This window comes from Oryctolagus cuniculus, chromosome 12, assembly GCF_964237555.1.
Source record: "Oryctolagus cuniculus chromosome 12, mOryCun1.1, whole genome shotgun sequence".
In the NCBI taxonomy this organism is placed as follows: Eukaryota; Metazoa; Chordata; class Mammalia; order Lagomorpha; family Leporidae; genus Oryctolagus; species Oryctolagus cuniculus.
Window position 1 is genome coordinate 88,662,570 of NC_091443.1, and position 17,730 is coordinate 88,680,299.

General features: G+C 40.2%; 1 protein-coding gene across 9 annotated transcripts in view; it reads right to left on the minus strand.

The window, feature by feature from the left end:
* The window catches only part of DENND4A (DENN domain containing 4A), a 131,002-nt gene that overhangs the window by 7,700 nt on the left and 105,572 nt on the right, over positions 1–17,730 (minus strand). For 7 of the 9 annotated variants that reach the window (XR_011380939.1, XM_051821822.2, XM_051821825.2 and 4 more), the window contains 8 exons: positions 14,277–14,466; positions 11,203–11,318; positions 10,909–10,972; positions 4,527–4,621; positions 2,447–2,622; positions 2,207–2,353; positions 995–1,193; positions 526–780 (listed from right to left, as the gene is read on the minus strand). Coding sequence is in view for 8 of the 9 variants with exons in the window: in XM_051821822.2 (XP_051677782.1) it covers positions 526–780; positions 995–1,193; positions 2,207–2,353; positions 2,447–2,622; positions 4,527–4,621; positions 10,909–10,972; positions 11,203–11,318; positions 14,277–14,466 (1,242 nt within the window). In the remaining variant the exon portion in view is untranslated. The remainder of the gene's footprint in view (positions 1–525; positions 781–994; positions 1,194–2,206; positions 2,354–2,446; positions 2,623–4,526; positions 4,622–10,908; positions 10,973–11,202; positions 11,319–14,276; positions 14,467–17,730) is intronic. The other 2 variants (XM_008268877.4, XM_051821826.2) reach the window with 1 other exon arrangement.

The window sequence follows — 17,730 nt, forward strand, 5'->3', positions numbered from 1 at the left end:
TTGGAGCTTTAACAAACATTCAAGCACATTTTGTGTAAATTGTAGAAGGCTAAAACAAAACAAACAGAAAAAAAACAATTTTATTGTTCTTTCTAGACTGTAAGAAGAAACAAATTTTTTGTAAATGCAACTACAACAGTTTTATTTATCTAATGATTTAGATGGTTATTAAAACCACTTAGTGGGGCCAGTGCCATGGCGTGTTAGGCTAAGCCTCTGCCTGTGGCACCAGCATCCCATATGGGTACCGGTTCATGTCCTTGGGCCCCTGCATGCATGTGGGATACCCAGAAGAAGCTCCTGGCTTCTGGCTTTGGATCAGCTCAGCTCCACCCATTGTGGCCATTTGGGGAGTGATGCAGGGGTTGGAAGACCTCTCTCTCGGGCTCTCCCTCTGTCTAACTGTGCTTCTCAAATAAATAAACTACTTAGCATAAAAACAAACCTTACTTTTTATCACTAGGAATATGCAAACATTACATGGTAACAGTGTCATTGCCTTTTAGTTGATTTTTAGTCTCATACCTTTGAATACTTGTTACAATGCTCAGAAGAAAGAATCAATCCAGGTAAGTTACTGGGCAAGTCAAGGCGTCTGAAATACCACACAAGGTTCCAAAACACAATGGGGTGATGGTCCACAAAGTCTGCCACTGCTATCGCATGATCGCCTTCATTTTCCAGTAAGCTTTCCAGTTCCTTCCAGACCACTAAAGGACTAAGATATGGAACAGTGACAGGATCTGGACTTGGAAGGTGCCATTCTAATCCTAAAGAATCCTGTTGAATAAATAAAACCCATAAATGGTAAATAATATAAGAATGATTTTTATTAAACCATTAAAAAAAACCCCTGCCAATGATTTTAAAGGTAACACAATTACATCATAAAAGAGACAATCTTCTTGACACTAACAAAATTGAAGCTTATAAGGCTTTTTAGGATAAGGGGAACAAAATCATTTGTAAAGGAAAAAAATTGCAAAATACATACTGTAGCTCCTTGTAAAGTAGCTGGCAGGCTGCCTGTAGGAATGAGTTTCTGTCCTCCAGTATCTTCCTTATCCAAGGGGCCATAAGTACTAATGCTTCGGGCCATTGGAAATACTGGACATTTTGACATGGTTGTTTTTGATCTATTAGCAGGGATCTGAATACTTCGAGCACAGGAATCTTCCTGCAGTTTAGATTTACTTTGGTGTCAAAAAAAGAAAAAAGCACATCAGTGTCTAGACATATTTCATTTTATCTGGAAGAACTATGTTCTTCTCTTTAGAATTGGAACCAGAGACAATAAAATAAATCTAAAGAAGTGTTACTTAGGCTTCAGCTGGAAATAGGATATATTTTTAGGAAATGTAGTCATGTCAAATTTCCTTTTTTTAATCAAGGGAACTTTAAGTAGTCAAGATTCACTCACTCATGCGAAACACTTAGTGCACAACCGTTATGTAGCAGGAATCACACCAGGCCTTAGGAGTGGGAAACAGAGCAAATGCGCACACACTCCTTTAGGCATCACAAGCTCGTAGAAGAGGGTCAAAGACAAGGACCCCAAGAGAACTAAGATGAAAGGAGGTGCGTTTGTTTTCACTGCGTAAGTATTTAGGATCACACAGGTTGCATTAGTCTGCCAGTACCATATAAGCATTTCTTTTACACATGCAGCTGCCAACATGGTTTCACCTCTCTAGCTACCTCTGGTCCATTTGGCACTTCTGCAAAAAGGAGCTGATTTCTGCATTTAAGAGAACATTTCCTTACATTAGGCTACTGTGTAAGTCTTAGTTTAGTTTTATAGTTCTTACACTAATGTTTTCTTAGATTATTAGATACTCTACAGTGGAAAATTAAATGTTCCAAAGCAGGAGTTAGCACTGACCTAATTCTTGAAGAAATGGAGATAAGATGGTCATTATAAACCTAAAGTGTTCTACCCATTTCTTTTGACGTTTAAAATACTAGTAAATAAATATTATATAGACACATAGCTTAAACTAGGGATTCATAAAGCATAACATGCATAACATATAACTTTATGTTAGTTATCTAAGCTATTGGCTTTAATAATGTTTTAACTAGGTATAACAATTTAAGGTTATGAATCTACTTTTTATAGAAATTTAAACCTCAAATGGTCTGCTAATTTTTATGTCATACATCTAAAACATGTGTAATATATGTTGTTCCACATAATCATAATTACCTGTTTAGATCAAAATTCCCTTGAACATCGACAGCAGATGTATCAAGACCAGAGGCTGATGTTGAAATGCAAGACCGCCTTGTTTGACTTGAAAAGGAGGATGGAAAGTGAATATTTTCTGTAGATGGGCTTGACTTCAAAAAGTATCTGTAATGTGAATCAAAAGAGCCTTTTGAGAAAAGAGATACTCTAGGAAACATGATACTTAAACACTGAGGGAAAAAAGCATATTATCATTACCTTCCAGGTCGTCTTAAATCTCTGATTTCAATATTCAGAAAGGGCAAGAAAAGATTGCCACAGAATGGGCACGTAGTATTGAGATTTGAATCATCTGCTGTCCAGCCAGCCATGATTTCTTCATCATGGACAAGACAATCACAAGTTCTACACCGAGAACAACTTGAGATGAGAACCTAGGGGAGAAGACGGCACTTTATAAAGCAAGCTGGATTAAACACCATTTCATAAATCCATTGAAAAAGTAAAACTCATCAGGATACAGACATTATAAAAACAAAAAATGGATTACATTTGCTGCATTATTTACTATAATCATCTTTGACTATTTCAGTTAAATCTCTTCCAAAATTTTTGCCTGAAAGAGAAACTTGCATGTAAGTGAGGATTTTCTTCCACTGTAATTACTACAAAATTTGCTGTAGTTTTATTAATGAAAACTAAACTCCAGCATTAATTTCTTAACGCTCAGAACAATATTTGCAATTATTTATATACTATAGCTCAGTGCTACTCAAAGTATGGTTACCACACCTGAGATGGTCCATAAATTCTTACTAGTTTGTGATGGGGTAAATAAAGAAATTATTGGGAGGATTTAGAAACTTTTTAAAGTAATCTGACATAGCCATAACATCTAAGTGTGTAATCAATGTAATTTACAATAATATTAGCTAAAACAAAATAGAAATTAAACAGACAAAAGCAGCTGTGGTCTCCCACCACAGACAATTTAAAAACCTTGCTGTAAGAACCAGGACTGTGGTGTAGCAGGTTAAGCTGCTGCTTGTGACACCAGCATTGCTTATTGGAGTGCTAGTTCAAGTCCTAGCTCCTCTACTTCTGATCCAGCTTCCCGGTAATGTGCTTGGGAAGGCAGCAGATGTTGGCCCAAGTGCATGGCCCTTTGCCACTCTTGTGGCTGACTCAGATACAGTTCCTGTCTCCCAATTTCAACAGCCGTGGCTGTTGTCCCCATTTAGGGACAGAACCAATGGATGGGAGATCTCTGTCTTCCTCTCTGTCTCTCTCTCTCTCTGTTACTATGACTTTCAAATAAATAAATTTTTTTTTTTTTGACAGGCAGAGTGGACAGTGAGAGAGAGAGACAGAGACAAAGGTCTTCCTTTTGCTGTTGGTTTACCCTCCAATGGCCGCCATGGCTGGTGCGCTGTGGCCGGTGCATTGCGCTGATCCGAAGCCAGGAGCTAGGTGCCTCTCCTGGTCTCCCATGCGGGTGCAGGGCCCAAGGACTGGGCCATCCTCCACTGCACTCTCGGGCCATAGCAGAGAGCTGGCCTGGAAGAGGGGCAACTGGGACAGAATCTGGCACCCCGACCGGGACTAGAACCCAATGTGCCGGCACCGCAGGCGGAGGATTAGCCTATTGAGCCATGGCACCGGCCATTTTTTTTTTTTAAAGCACTATAGGGGATAAAGCTGCCACCTGAGATGCTAGCATCCCATATGGACATTGGTTCATATCCCAGATGCTTCACTTCCCATCCAGCTCCCTGCTAATGGCCTAGGAAAGCAGTGGAGGAGGGCCCAATGACTCAGGTATTTGGGCCCATTTACCCATGTGGGAGACTGGAAGAAGCTCCTGGCTCTTGGCTTCGATCTGGCCCATCTCTGGCTGGTGCGGCCATTTGGGCAATGAACCAGCAGATGGAGTATCTCTCTCTCCCCCTCTCCCTTTTAAATAAATAAAATCAATCTTACAAAAAAAAAAAAGAAGAAGAAGAAGAAGAAGAAGAAGAAGAAATAAACATTCAAAGAGAGCTTATATATAACAAGGAATAAATTCAAATGGTGAAAAATGAAAATGCTTTTGTACACTATGACTCTCAAAGTAACCATGGAACTGTTCTAAGAGCAATAAAGTAATATGACTTCAATAATCTGAAATAATGGATATCCAAAAACTGGATTTTCACTTTATTCAGATTTGATAAACATTCTGAAATTTTAGATATTTAGATGCTATATATTTAAATTTTATAAGGATCTCTCCAGGGACTATGAATATTTAAATGTAACATTTATAAGGTAGTACAAGGAAATGTCTGTTTGACTGTACCTCCATTGCATAGTTCTGGAAGATATTTGTATTACTCATGTTGAATGAAGATGTCACTTCCGATTTCCCAGGTAACGCAAACTTTGACAGGGATCCTGTTCATTAGTAAAAAATAAAGGACAAAATCATTAAAATTAATGAGAAAGGAGATAAGCATCTTTTGTTTCCATAAATTCTCATGAAAAAGTAACCTATGAAAAATACAAATGCTAATTTAGAAAAAAAAACAGGTAATAATAAAATTTTCAATGCATGTATTTTGTATTGAAAAAAATCTAAGGAAATGTGCTTTAATTCTACTGATTCCCATATGCTGAGTATATTAAGTACCTTCTGTGTACAAGCTGGAAAGCACGCCAGATGTTTATGATTACCATTGTGCTGGTTCTAGTTCTTCCTCCATAAACACAGTTGCAAGGTCTAAAAAGTACTAACTAAACTTATTTCAAATCACAATAGGATTTAGTGGTAATTCTCTGCCTTATAAGAATCTTTAAAGAACTGGTACAGTAATCTTGCACTTAAACAACTGGGATGAATTCTCAAGCATACTCTTTAAAAAAAAAAAGATTTATTTATTTGAAAGACAGTGACAGAGAGAGAGAGAGATCTTCCATCTGCTGGTTCACTCCACATACAGCTAAAACAGCCAGTGCTGGACCAGACAGAAACAAGGAGCTAAGAGCCTCTTCCAGATCACCCACGTGGGTGCAGGGGCCCCACCCTCTGCTGAGTTGGATCAGCAGAACAGCTAGAACTTGAATTCGCACCCATTGCAGGCAGCAGCTTAACCCACTGTGCCCCAACACCAACCCCCACAAGCAGCTTCTTAAGAGCTACACCAATCTCATACAGTGAATTTTTTTAAAGGAAGCTTTTATTTAATAAATACTAATTTCATAAGTACAATTTTTGGATTATAGTGGTTCTCCCCCATAGCCATGCTCCCACCCCCAAACCGTCCCACCTCCTATCCGATATGTCCTTCATTAAGATTCATTTTTCATTATCTTTATATACAGAAGATCAACTCTATACTAAGTAAAGACTTCAACAGTTTGTACCCACAGACACACAAAATATAAAGTACGTTTGAAGACTAGTTTTACTGTTAACTCTTTTAGTACAACACATTAAGGACAGAGGTCTGACATGGGGAACAAGTGCACAGTGACTCCTGTTGTTAACAACTGACACTCTTTATTTATGACATCAGTGATCACCCACCTGAGGCTCTTGTCATGAGCTGCCAAGGCTATGGAAGCCTCTTGAATCCACAAACTCTGACCTTATTTAGACAAGGCCATATTCAAAGTGGAAGTTCTCTCCTCCCTTCAGAGAAAGGTACCTCCTTCTTCGATGGCCCCTTCTTTCCACCAGGATCTCACTCACAGAGATCTTTCATGTAGTTGTTGTTGTTGTTGTTTGTTTGTTTGTTTGTTTGTTTGTTTTTGCCACAGTGTCTTGGCTTTCCATGCCTGAAATGCTCTCATGGGCTTTTTAGCCAGACCTGAATGCCTTAAGGGCTGATTCTGAGGCCAAAGTGCTGTTTAGGGCATCTGCCATTCTATGAATCTGCTGTGTATCCTGCTTCCCATGTTGGATTGTTCTCTCCTTTTAAATTCTATTATTATTAGCGGACACTTGGTCTTATTTATGTGATCCCTTTGACACTTAATTCTATCTTTATGATCAGTTATGAACACACAGTGAATTTTTTAGGGACTTAATTTTCCAGAACTTCTTTGCTGTTTCTTTCCATTCAGCCTTCAGTTGTGGCTAATATTTTCTTATTTTACAGAACTGCTTATAGTAATGTGTAACAGATATTGTTTACTTTTACTTTAGTTAGATTTAAGTAAGATTTTTTTAAAGATTTTATTTATTTGAAAGACAGATCCACAGAGAGAGAGGTCTTCCATCTGTTGGTTCACTCCCCAGATGGCCTCAATGGCCAGAGCTGTGCCAATCCGAAGCCAGGAGCCAGGAGCTTCTTCCGGGTCTCCCACATGGGTGCAGGGGCCCAAGGACTTGGGCCATCTTCCACTGCTATGCCAGGCCATAGCAGAGAGCTGGACTGGAAATGGAGCAGCTGGGACTAGAACCTGCAGCCATATGGGATGCCAGAGCTTCAGGCCAGGGCTTTAACCCACTGAGCCACAGCGCTGGCCCCAAAAGTAAGCTTTTTTTTTTTTGACAGGCAGAGTGGATAGTGAGAGAGAGACAGAGAAAGGTCTTCCTTTTGCCGTTGGTTCACCCTCCAGTGGCCGCCACGGCTGGCGCTCTGCGGCCTGATCCGAAGGCAGGAGCCAGGTGCTTCTCCTGGTCTCCCATGGGGTGCAGGGCCCAAGCACTTGAGCCATCCTCCACTGCCATCTGGGGAGAGAACCAGCAGATGGAAGACCTCTCTCTCTCTCTCTCTCTCTGACTCTGCCTCTCTGTAAATCTGCCTTTCAAATAAATAAATCAATCTTGAAAAAGTCTAATATCCCATTGCCCTTTTTTTAATATCTATTTATTTGAAAGGCAGAGTTTTACAGTAACAGAGAGGCAAAGATCTTCCATCTATGCATTCACTCACCAAATGACCACAATGGCCAGAGCTGAGCTGGTCCAAAGCTAGGAGCCACCTCTGGGTCTCCCAAATAGGTGTAGGGGCCCAAGAACCTAGGCCATCCTCTGCTGTTTTCCCAGGGACATTAGCAGGGTCAGAAGTGGAGCAGCCAAGACTCGAATGGGCACCCATACTGGATGCTGGTAACACAGGCAGCTGCTTTACCTGCTATGCCATAGCACTGGCCCCAGATATCAGTAGATATTAAAACAACAAGACAAAAGTAAGTGAGTCTGTGGTCAAATCCTTTGTCGACCATGGCTGTATCCTTTTTTATTTTTTAAGGAATATAAATTTCATATGTACAACTTTAGGAATATAGTTATTCTTCCCACTATACCTGCTCTCACCCACACTCCCACCCCTCCTCCTCCTCCTCCCTCTCCCCTTCCCAGTCCCATTCTCCATTAAAATTCATTTTCAATTAACTTTATACACAGAAGACCAACTCTATACTAAGTAAAGATTTCAATAATTTAAACATAGACACACACACACACACACACACACACAACTGTTTGAGAACAAGTTTTACAGTTAACTCTCATAATATAACTCATTGAGGACAGAGGTCCTGCATGGGGAATTAGTGCACAGTGACTCCTGTTGTTAATTTAACAATTAACACTCTTATGCATGACATCAGTGACCTGCCTTGACATGACCTGCCTAGGATATGGAAGCCTTTTGAATCTACAAACTCCGTCAGTTTTTAGACAAGGCCATAAGCAAAGTAGAAATTCTCTCCTCCCTTTAGAGAAAAGTATATCCTTCTTTAATAGCCACTTCTTTCTGTTGGAATCTCAGAGAGATTTTTCATGTAGAATATTTTTTTGCCAGTGTCTTGGCTTTCCATGCTTGAAATGCTCTCACAGGCTTTTAAGCCCGTCCAGGAAGCCTTAAGGGCTGATTCTGAGGTCAGAGTGTTAAAGCAATTGTCATTTTATGAGTCTACTGTGTGGACTGCTTCTCATGTTAGAACATACTCTCTTTTTTAATTCTAAATTTTATTATTACCAAACACTTGATCTTATTTATATGTTCGCTTTAACACTTAATCCTATCTATATGTTCACTTTAACATTTAATATGATCACTTTAACACTTAATATGACATTTTTATCACCCAACTTAATGGGATTTGGAGTCCCATGACAAATTTTTAAACTGTACCCTTAGAAGTCAGTAAAACTGGAGGTGATCTAAATCTTGTCTATACATTGTTTTTATTTCATCACTAAATTTTATGAATGAACATGGGTATTTTTATAAATATAAAGTAAAGGTTAAGAAATGGTGTAAATTACCAGTTAATAATAGAGGGGATAGAAAAACATTAACCACCAGCATAGGGATGCAATCAATCAGTAGATCCAGACTAATGGCCCGATTGCCAATATTGCAAATAAATGACCAAAAAACAAAACAAAAAAAACAACAGAACTCCAGAGCTATCACTGGCCCTAGCCCCTGTCACACTGAGCCACCCTAATGAGGCATAAAGAGAGATCTGAAACCTCATGCCATCCTCTAAAATACTTAGAGCTGGTGTAACTGTTTTTCCTTGATGTTTCCATAATAACCTATAATCCATCTGCTAAAGGTAGTTCAAAATTTCTAATGCCTTCTATTAGCCTTGACCATTGCAGTAATTTATGTGGGCAAGTTACCTTCTGTATCTAATTATTCTACAGCACAGAACATTAAATTTATTAAATATGATTCGGGTTGTAGGTTAGGTTTTTCTTCCAGGTGTGCTCCATCTGTGAAGTTCATGTACATTCTACCTGTTATACTTAACAAATCTTTTAAAGCATGTAACATAAAGTCTTTTATTTTAGAGAACCATATTGAACTATATATGAAATAAACTGTATGCCACCTGGGATTTACTTTATAATTATCCAGTGGTGAAGGAAAAAAATGTTGGCAGCAGAGAGAAGACTGGCTATTTGCTGATAAATGTTGGGTGAAGGATACATGGGGGACATCATGCTATTCCCTTTACTCTTGTGTATGTTTGCAAATTTCCACAATAAAAGCTTTTTGAAAGAGCAAAGGCACAAATGAAAAAAAAAATATGTACTATATTCCTCACACCATATACAATTATACATTTCAAATAGTTCAAATACTGAAATCAGGGTCAAATTTACTTTGGAACAGCCTTGAGCTAAGAATGGGTTTCACATTTTAAATGGTTGTTTATCAAAGAGAAAAATAAATGACAGAGATGTTTGTAGTCCATGAAATCTATATATTGAATAAAGTCTGAAGGCCTCAGAAAATTTTTTTAAAAAAGGCAAACCACACAAGCAACACAAGAAAACACTGGGGAGGGATGGACATCTGGCACAGTGGTTAAGATGCCTGCATTTCATCTCTAAGTGCCTGTGATTGAGTCTCAGCTCGGCTTCTGACTGGGATGGCTTCACGCCTGAATTCTACCAGACTTTTAAAGAACTAATTCCAACTCTTCTCAAGTTATTCAAGACAATTGAAAGCAAGGGATCTCCTTGGAGGGAACTCCGAAACTCTTCTAATGAGGCCAGTATCACTTTAGTTCTAAAACCAGAAAAAGGTACAACAAAGAAAGAGAATTATAGACCAATATCCTTGAAGAACATAGACGCAAAAATACTAAATGAAACATTAGCTAATCAAATCCAACAACACATCAGAAAGATCATTCACCAGGACCAAGTGGGATTTTACCCTGGTATGCAGGGATGGTTCACATACACAATTCAACAAGTGTGATACATCCCATTAACAAATTGAAGAATAAAAACCATATGATTATCTCAATGAACACAGAGAAAGCACTGGTAAAATACAACATCCTTTCATGATAAAAATCTTAAGCAAACTGGGTATAGAAGGTAAATTTCTCAATACAATCCAGGCAATTTAAGACAAACCCATGGCCAGCATCCTCCCTGGGAAGAAGCAGATGATGCTCATGTATTTGGGTGCCTGCCGCATATGTGGGAGATGTGGATGGAATTATGGCATCCCAGCTTCAGCCTGGCCCAGCCCAGGCTGTTGAGGGCATTTGGGGTGTGGGCCACTGGAGGGAACATCTCTCACTCTTTCGAATAAATGGAAATAAATAATTTTTAAAAATCTTAAAAAGAAAAAACACACTAGAATTCCTTGGGAAAGGGAAATGCAACAACTCAAAATCAGGAAGCAATAAGAGGAAAGACTGATAAATATGACAACATAAAATTAAAAACAAAAACAAAAACAGAACAAAATGCCAAACTTGGATAAAAGAAAGTATCTGCAAGTTATCTGAGACAAAATATTATTTCCTAATATACAAATAGGTAATACTATGTACAAAAAAATAGACATTCAGCCCAGCAGTTAAGATATCATGTTGGAGTGTGGCACTGTGGTGTAGAAGGTTAAGCCTCCATCTGCAGTGCTGGCATCCCATATGAGAGCTGGTTTGAATCCCAGCTGCTTCATTTCCAACCCAGCTTCCGGCTAATGGACCTAAGAAAGTAGCAGAAGATGGCCCAAAAACTTGGGCCCCTTGCAACCCACATGGGAGATCTGGAAGAAGCTCCTGGTTTCAAGCCTGACCCAGCCCTGGCCATTGCAGTTATTTGGTTGAGTGAGCCAGTGGACAGAAGATTCTCTTTCTCTATCCTTCTTTCTATTTCTGTGTTTCAAATAAATAAAAATATCTTTTTTTAAGATATCACATGGGATCCCTGCATCCCACATTGCAGTCCCTGTGTTTGTGTTCCAGCTCACCTTCCAATTCTAGCTTCCTGCTATGTGTGGGAGGCAGCAGGTGATGGCTCAAGTGGCTGAGTCCCTGTCACACACATGGAAGACATGGATTGAGTTCTTGGCTTTCAGGCATTTAGGAAGTAAACCAGAGGATGGGAGGATACTTTCTCCACCACCCCCACCCTCACCCCTGGCCCAACATGACTAATGATTAAAATGTAAGAAAAGGATAGTTCCCAGAGAAATACAAATAATCCTTAAATATACAGGTTCTCAACTTGATTTTCATAAAAGAAACATAAATTAAAACCAAACCTGGAGGTCGGTGTTGTGGTGTAGTGGGTGAGACCCCTGCTGTGGTGCCAGCATCCCATGTGGGTGCTGGTTCATGTTCCCACTGCTCCACTTCTGATCCAGCTCCCTGCTATGGCCTGAGAAAGCAGTGGAAGATGGCCCAAGTCTTTGGGCCTCTGTATCTGTGTAGGAGAACTGGAGGAGGCCCCAGTCTGGATCAGCCCAGCTCTGGCCATTGCAGGCATTTGGGGAATGAACCAGTGGATAGAAGACCTTTCTCTCTCTCCCTCTGTCAGTAACTCTGCCTCTCAAATAAATAAAATTAAAAAAAAAAACAAAAACAAAAACAAGAAACCCCAAATCCATTCTTTACCTATCATATGACACAAACAAAATTTTCCAACATACTGTGTTGACAAGCTTTAGGCAAACAGGTACTCTCATACACTGACAGTGGGAATGCAAAATAGTACACCTGTGGAAAGGAACTTGGCATTATTACTTCAAGAATCCTGCAGTATCTTCCAAAGATATGCTACAAAAATCAGTATGATATATATGTATTGGAGAATTACAAAAACTAGAAACTTCATGTCCATTGATACGGAAGTGATTAAAATAAACTATGACACAGGTACACAGGCTGAACTATGCAGCTAAAAAAATGAAAGGGGAGGGGTGCTAGCGCTGTGGCATAGCAGGTAAAGCTGCTACCGTCAAGTGCCAGCATCCCATTTGAACGCTAGTTCAAATCCCAGCTGCTCCACTTCCGATCCAGCTCTCTGCTATGGCATGGGAAAGCAGAGAAAGATGGCCCAAGTCCTTGGGCCCATGAACTCGTGTGGGAGATTTGGAAGAAGCTTCTGGCTCCTGGCTTTGGATCAGCCCGGCTCTGGCCTTTGTGGCCATCTGGGGAGTGAATCAGTGGATGGAAGACCTCTCTCCCTCTGCCTCTCTGTAACTCTGCCTTTCAAATAAATAAATAAATCTTAAATAAAAAAAATAAAACACCATCATACTATTAAAAAAAAGAGAATGGGGGAGTGTCAGCATTTTGGTGTAGTATGTTAAGCTGCTGCCTGTAATGCCAGCATCCCATAAGGGTGCCAGTTCATATCAAGGCTGCTCCACTTCCAATCCAGCTCCCCACTAATGGCCTGGGAAAAGCAGCAGAAGATGGCCCAAGTATCTGGGCCCCTGCCACGCATGTGGGAGACGTGGAAGCAGCTCTTGACTTGTGGCTTTGGCCCACACCAGTCCTGGCCATTGTGGCCATTTGGAGAGTGAACTAGTAGATGGAAGATCTCTCTCTTTGTAACTCTGACTTTATATAAATAAATATATGCATAAATAAAATAATCATTTATATAAATATATACATAAAGCTTTAAAACAAAAAATTCTTTAATAAATACATATATATTTATATAAACAAACATATACATAAAAAAACCTTTAAAACGAACTAATGGGCCGGCACCGCGGGCACCCCGGGTTCTAGTCCCGGTTGGGGCGCCGGATTCTGTCCTGGTTGCTCCTCTTCCAGGCCAGCTCTCTGCTGTGGCCCAGGAAGGCAGTGGAGGATGGCCCAAGTGCTTAGGTCCTGCACCTGCATGGGAGACCAGGAGGAAGCACCTGGTTCCTGGCTTCGGATCAGCGCAGCGTGCCGGCCATAGCAGCCACTTGGGGGGTGAACCAATGGAAAAAGGAAGACCTTTCTCTCTAACTCTGCCTGTCAAAAAACAAACAAACAAACAAAAAAACCCAAAAAACAACAAAACAAACGAATGAGGGTATTGGGCCGGCGCTGTGGCACAGTAGGTTAATTCTCTGCCTGTGGTGCTGGCATCCCATATGGGCACTGGTTCTAGTCCGGGCTGCCCCTCTTCCAATCCAGCTCTCTCCTATGGCCTGGAAAGCAGTAGAAGATGGCTCGGGCCCCTGTACCCACATGGGAGACCAGAAAGAAGCACCTTACTCCTGGCTTTGGATCAGCACAGCTCCAGCTGTTACGGCCATCTAGGGATTGAACCAATGGAAGGAAGACCTCTCTGTCTCTCCTTCTCACTGTAACTCTGCCTCTCAAATAAATAAAATCTTTAAAAAAAAAAAAAAAACAAATGAATGAGGGTCATCAATCATTCTGTGATGATATGGAATAATCTTCAGGATATATTGTGAGCTTTTTAAAAAAAGATTTATCTATATGAGAGTGTCAGAGAGAAGGAGGGGCTGGGAGGGAAGAACAGAGAGAGTGAGAGAGAGAGGGAGAGAGGGTGAAAGGGAAAGAGAGAGAGAGAGTCAGTCAATTTCCTTCTGCTGGTTCACTCCCCTGATGGCCAAAACAGAAAGGACTGGGCTGGCATCACAAGCCATGTCTAAACCCACTGCTCCAACACTGGCCCCCAGTATACATCATCAGGTGAAAAAAACAATGTGTGAGAAAATATTTACAGGGGCTGGTGCTGTGGTGCAGTGAGTTAGGCTGCCACTGGAAGTGCTGGAATCCCACATGGGAGCCAGTTTGAATCCTGGCTGTTCTACTTCCAATCCAGCTCCCTGCTAATGTGCCTGGGAAAGCAGTGGAAGATGGTGTGAGTTCTTGGGCCTCTGCCACCCACATAGGAGACCTGGAAGAAGCCCCTGACTCCTACTGTTGGCCTGGTTTAATCCCATCCATTGTAGCCACTTGGGAAGTGAACCATCAGATGGAAGACCTCTGTCTCTCCTTCTCTCTAACTCTGCCTTTCAAATAAATAAATAAATAAATCTTTAGACAACAAAATATTTACAGTAAGTTACCTTTTGAGGAAGAAGACAGAAAGGTAATAAGAATATGAGTACATAAATACCCATATTTTTAAAGAAAGCAATAATGTAAGGATAAACCGAAAATGAATAAAAATGGTTCTTACCTCTAGGGACAGGGAAAAAGCAGGATAGAAGCAGGGACAGAAGCCAGACTTCGCTGAGAGTACCCTGGCTTTGTGGTTTTGCCTTTGAAGCCATGCAAATGTTCCACAAAATTAAATCATGAAGAAATAAAATAGAGATACTATAAATCAAATGCATTGAACAGAACTGTTTGGACAAACCTTCTAAGGAGGCAGAACTTTCCAGACTTGTTCGGCTAAGGTCAATCCCCTTGGTCCCTGACGTGGCACTGCTCTCTTGGGAGGAAGAGGCTCCTTCCAGCTCATGGCAGACCTCTTCATCTGTCAAAGAGGTAGATTCAGAATCCTGGGCTCCCACTGAAGAAAGACTGGTACGGTCAGAACTTTGATCCTAAGGATATAATTATAAGCTTAATTTCCTTCACATTTATAATTGTTTAAAAAATCACTTGTAAGGCAGAGGAAACACTTATCACCTAACCACACAGATTATCAGTTAACACCATAATTACTGGATAAATAAAACCAACCAGTTTTACAAAGGTCTAATAATTTGGACAAACATGCTGGAAAACAATATTTAAGAAATAAATTTTTAGTTCCAGCCGTGTGTATTATTAACACATTAGTAAGGTAAACCTGTTGACTTTTTAATCTTCATTTACTATTAATTTTCTTCCTGTAAACCTTGGTAAGATGATACAATTAGAATTTAATTTTATTCTTTTCCATAATAATCTAATTTCAGACAATATCATTTTAAGAACACTAAAATTAAATGTTTATGGCTATACTCAAAGTATGTGTAAAAATCCAATACACATTTTCATATGAAAAACATTTTTAGAAACCTGCAATTCTACTATACAACTCAATTTTTTTTTCTAATTGTAAATTACTGTTATTTTTAACTACATAGGACTTCAACACTGTTATGTACTCAAATCTTTTCATCCTCTATGGGTTTCAGGGCTTGCATATTTTCTTTACTCCAACATAATAAAAATGTCATTTTCTTTTAGTGTTCTTCTAATTTAGCCTAGTTTCTAATTTATCCAGGGTTTATTTTTTAAACGTGACACATGAATTTAACTTCCCCCCAATCAACAGCTAATTATCCCAACACATTTACTTCAGATTCTTTGCCCCCACTGATTTGAAATACTATCTTCTCACATCCTGAACTCCTGTACACATACAGTTTCATTTCTGAACTTTATTCCACTGGTCCATTTATCTTATTTTGCATTAATTAGTATACATCGAATTACAATTTTACCATTTTTTTCACAACACTGAATATATCAATAAATTATACCCTTCAGTATAGTATTATGGTTTTATTCATGTAGTACACATTTGATATTAGTTTTACATTCAGACACTGTGTTATGATGAATTAGTTGGTATTTTTCTTTTCTAATCGGCTATTATGATATTCAGGAAAGCTGTTTTATTTTTATTTTTATTTTGACAGGCAGAGTGGACAGTGAGAGAGAGAGACAGAGAGAAAGGTCTTCCTTTGCCGTTGGTTCACCCTCCAATGGCCGCTGCGGCCGGCACGCTGCAGCCGGCGCACCGTGCTGATCCGATGGCAGGAGCCAGGTACTTATCCTGGTCTCCCGTGGGGTGCAGGGCCCAAGCACCTGGGCCATCCCCCACTGCACTCCCTGGCCACAGCAGAGAGCTGGCCTGGAAGAGGGGCAACCGGGACAGAATCCGGCACTCCGACGGGGACTAGAACCTGGTGTGCCGGCGCCGCAAGGCGGAGGATTAGCCTAGTGAGCCGCGGCGCCGGCCAGGAAAGCTGTTTTTAAACTGTTTGCTGCTTGCCACCTCACTGGTCCAGTTTTATCAGTAGTAGCAGACAATCTCACTTATGTGAATACTAGGTTTTATTAATCCTTTTGATCTCTCAGGTCTTTTCCTGGCCTTCTGGCATAAGCATACCCAGCACACTGCTGAAATGCACAGGCAGAGCTCACTGAGAGGCATGTCTCCAAAGGCCACCCTTCACAGTGCATGCTTGAGAAACAGGAAGACAATTTACGGAACAGCCCTTGGAAGGACGGTTTCATTTGGGTTGGTTGATAGGTATTTCAGTATAGTAGAGTACGGCTTTCTTTAAAACAAAACAAAAACCCACACAGATTTTGAGCTGATTGTGGAATTCTGAAATCACCTTGAACTCTGATTTGCTTCTCCCTCATCTCAGTGCTTGTCCTTGGAATTTCTCCTTCATCCTTAGCTCTGACAGTTTTTGTGTCTTTTTTGAGCTGTGTGTCCCATTTTATTCTAGGGACAATTTCTTAACTAACCACTCCTATAAGAGGAAATACAATACCTAGCCTAACTGTACCCTTAAGTAGTCTTTTCATTTAATTACCTAACTATGCTTCAGTCTGCTCATTTGGGCTTCATTAAGACCAGCTTTAATCTTGATAGTTGAATTTGTGAATACTTTAGAGGCTACGCTTTCAGTAACTAGGCATTTCTATTAATCCAATCTCATTTGCTTTCTAATTTTCAGAAAGATCTGGAAAGTGTGGATATACTGATGCCATGCTTTTCTAATATCATTGCTCTAATGGATCTATTATTATTTTTTCATTTTTCAGTCAGTTTAAAGAGACTTTGAGGGGGCCGGCGCCGCGGCTCAATAGGCTAATCCTCCGCCTTGCGGCGCCGGCACAGCAGGTTCTAGTCCCGGTCGGGGCGCCGGATTCTGTCCCGGTTGCCCCTCTTCCAGGCCAGCTCTCTGCTGTGGCCCGGGAGTGCAGTGGAGGATGGCCCAAGTGCTTGGACCCTGCACCCCATGGGAGACCAGGAGAAGCACCTGGCTCCTGCCTTCAGATAGGCGCGGTGCGCCGGCCGCGGCGGCCATTGGAGGATGAACCAACGGCAAAAGGAAGACCTTTCTCTCTGTCTCTCTCTAAGGAAGACCTTTCTCTCTGTCTCTCTCTCTCTCACAGTCCACTCTGCCTGTCAAAAACAAAACAAAACAAACAAAAAAAGAGACTTTGAGGAAGGAAGACAGATGTATATTTTAGCATCCTTAACCAGAACTCTTTTTGCTACTTCTTTAAAAAACAATTATAATGAGTAAATAGAATAGTTAAATTTTTCTAGCCAAACTATGTAGGTTTGAGAAGACTAAAAAACAAATGTCTTTACACTGGGAGACATTCAATTCTTTAGAAATAAAAATTTAAATATGAGCATATACATTTCTTTATCTGTAATAGTAATAACCATTTAGTGCCATTAATGGGTTAAATTCTGTACCAGTCTGATATATTATATATATCAGACATATATATATATATATATATATATATTTGTTTCCACAGTTCCTGGTTTATAATTTATATAGCTCTTATTAATTTCTGAACAGCTCCAAAGCATTAAAAGTGAAATACAGTCTTTTGTTATAATATTGGGGCCCTTTAGGCCTCAAGTGAAAAAACCTCTCTCTGACCTTCTTCTCTCCTTTTGCCTGCTGCTTCTGCTCCTCAAGGCTCTTTTTATGGGATGAACACTGTGATGCAGGAGTTTAAGCTGCTGCCTGTGATGCCCAAATCCCATATCAGAGTGCCATTTTGAGTCTTGGATACTCCACCTCTCCACCCTTTTTCTTTTTTTGAAAATGCAGTTA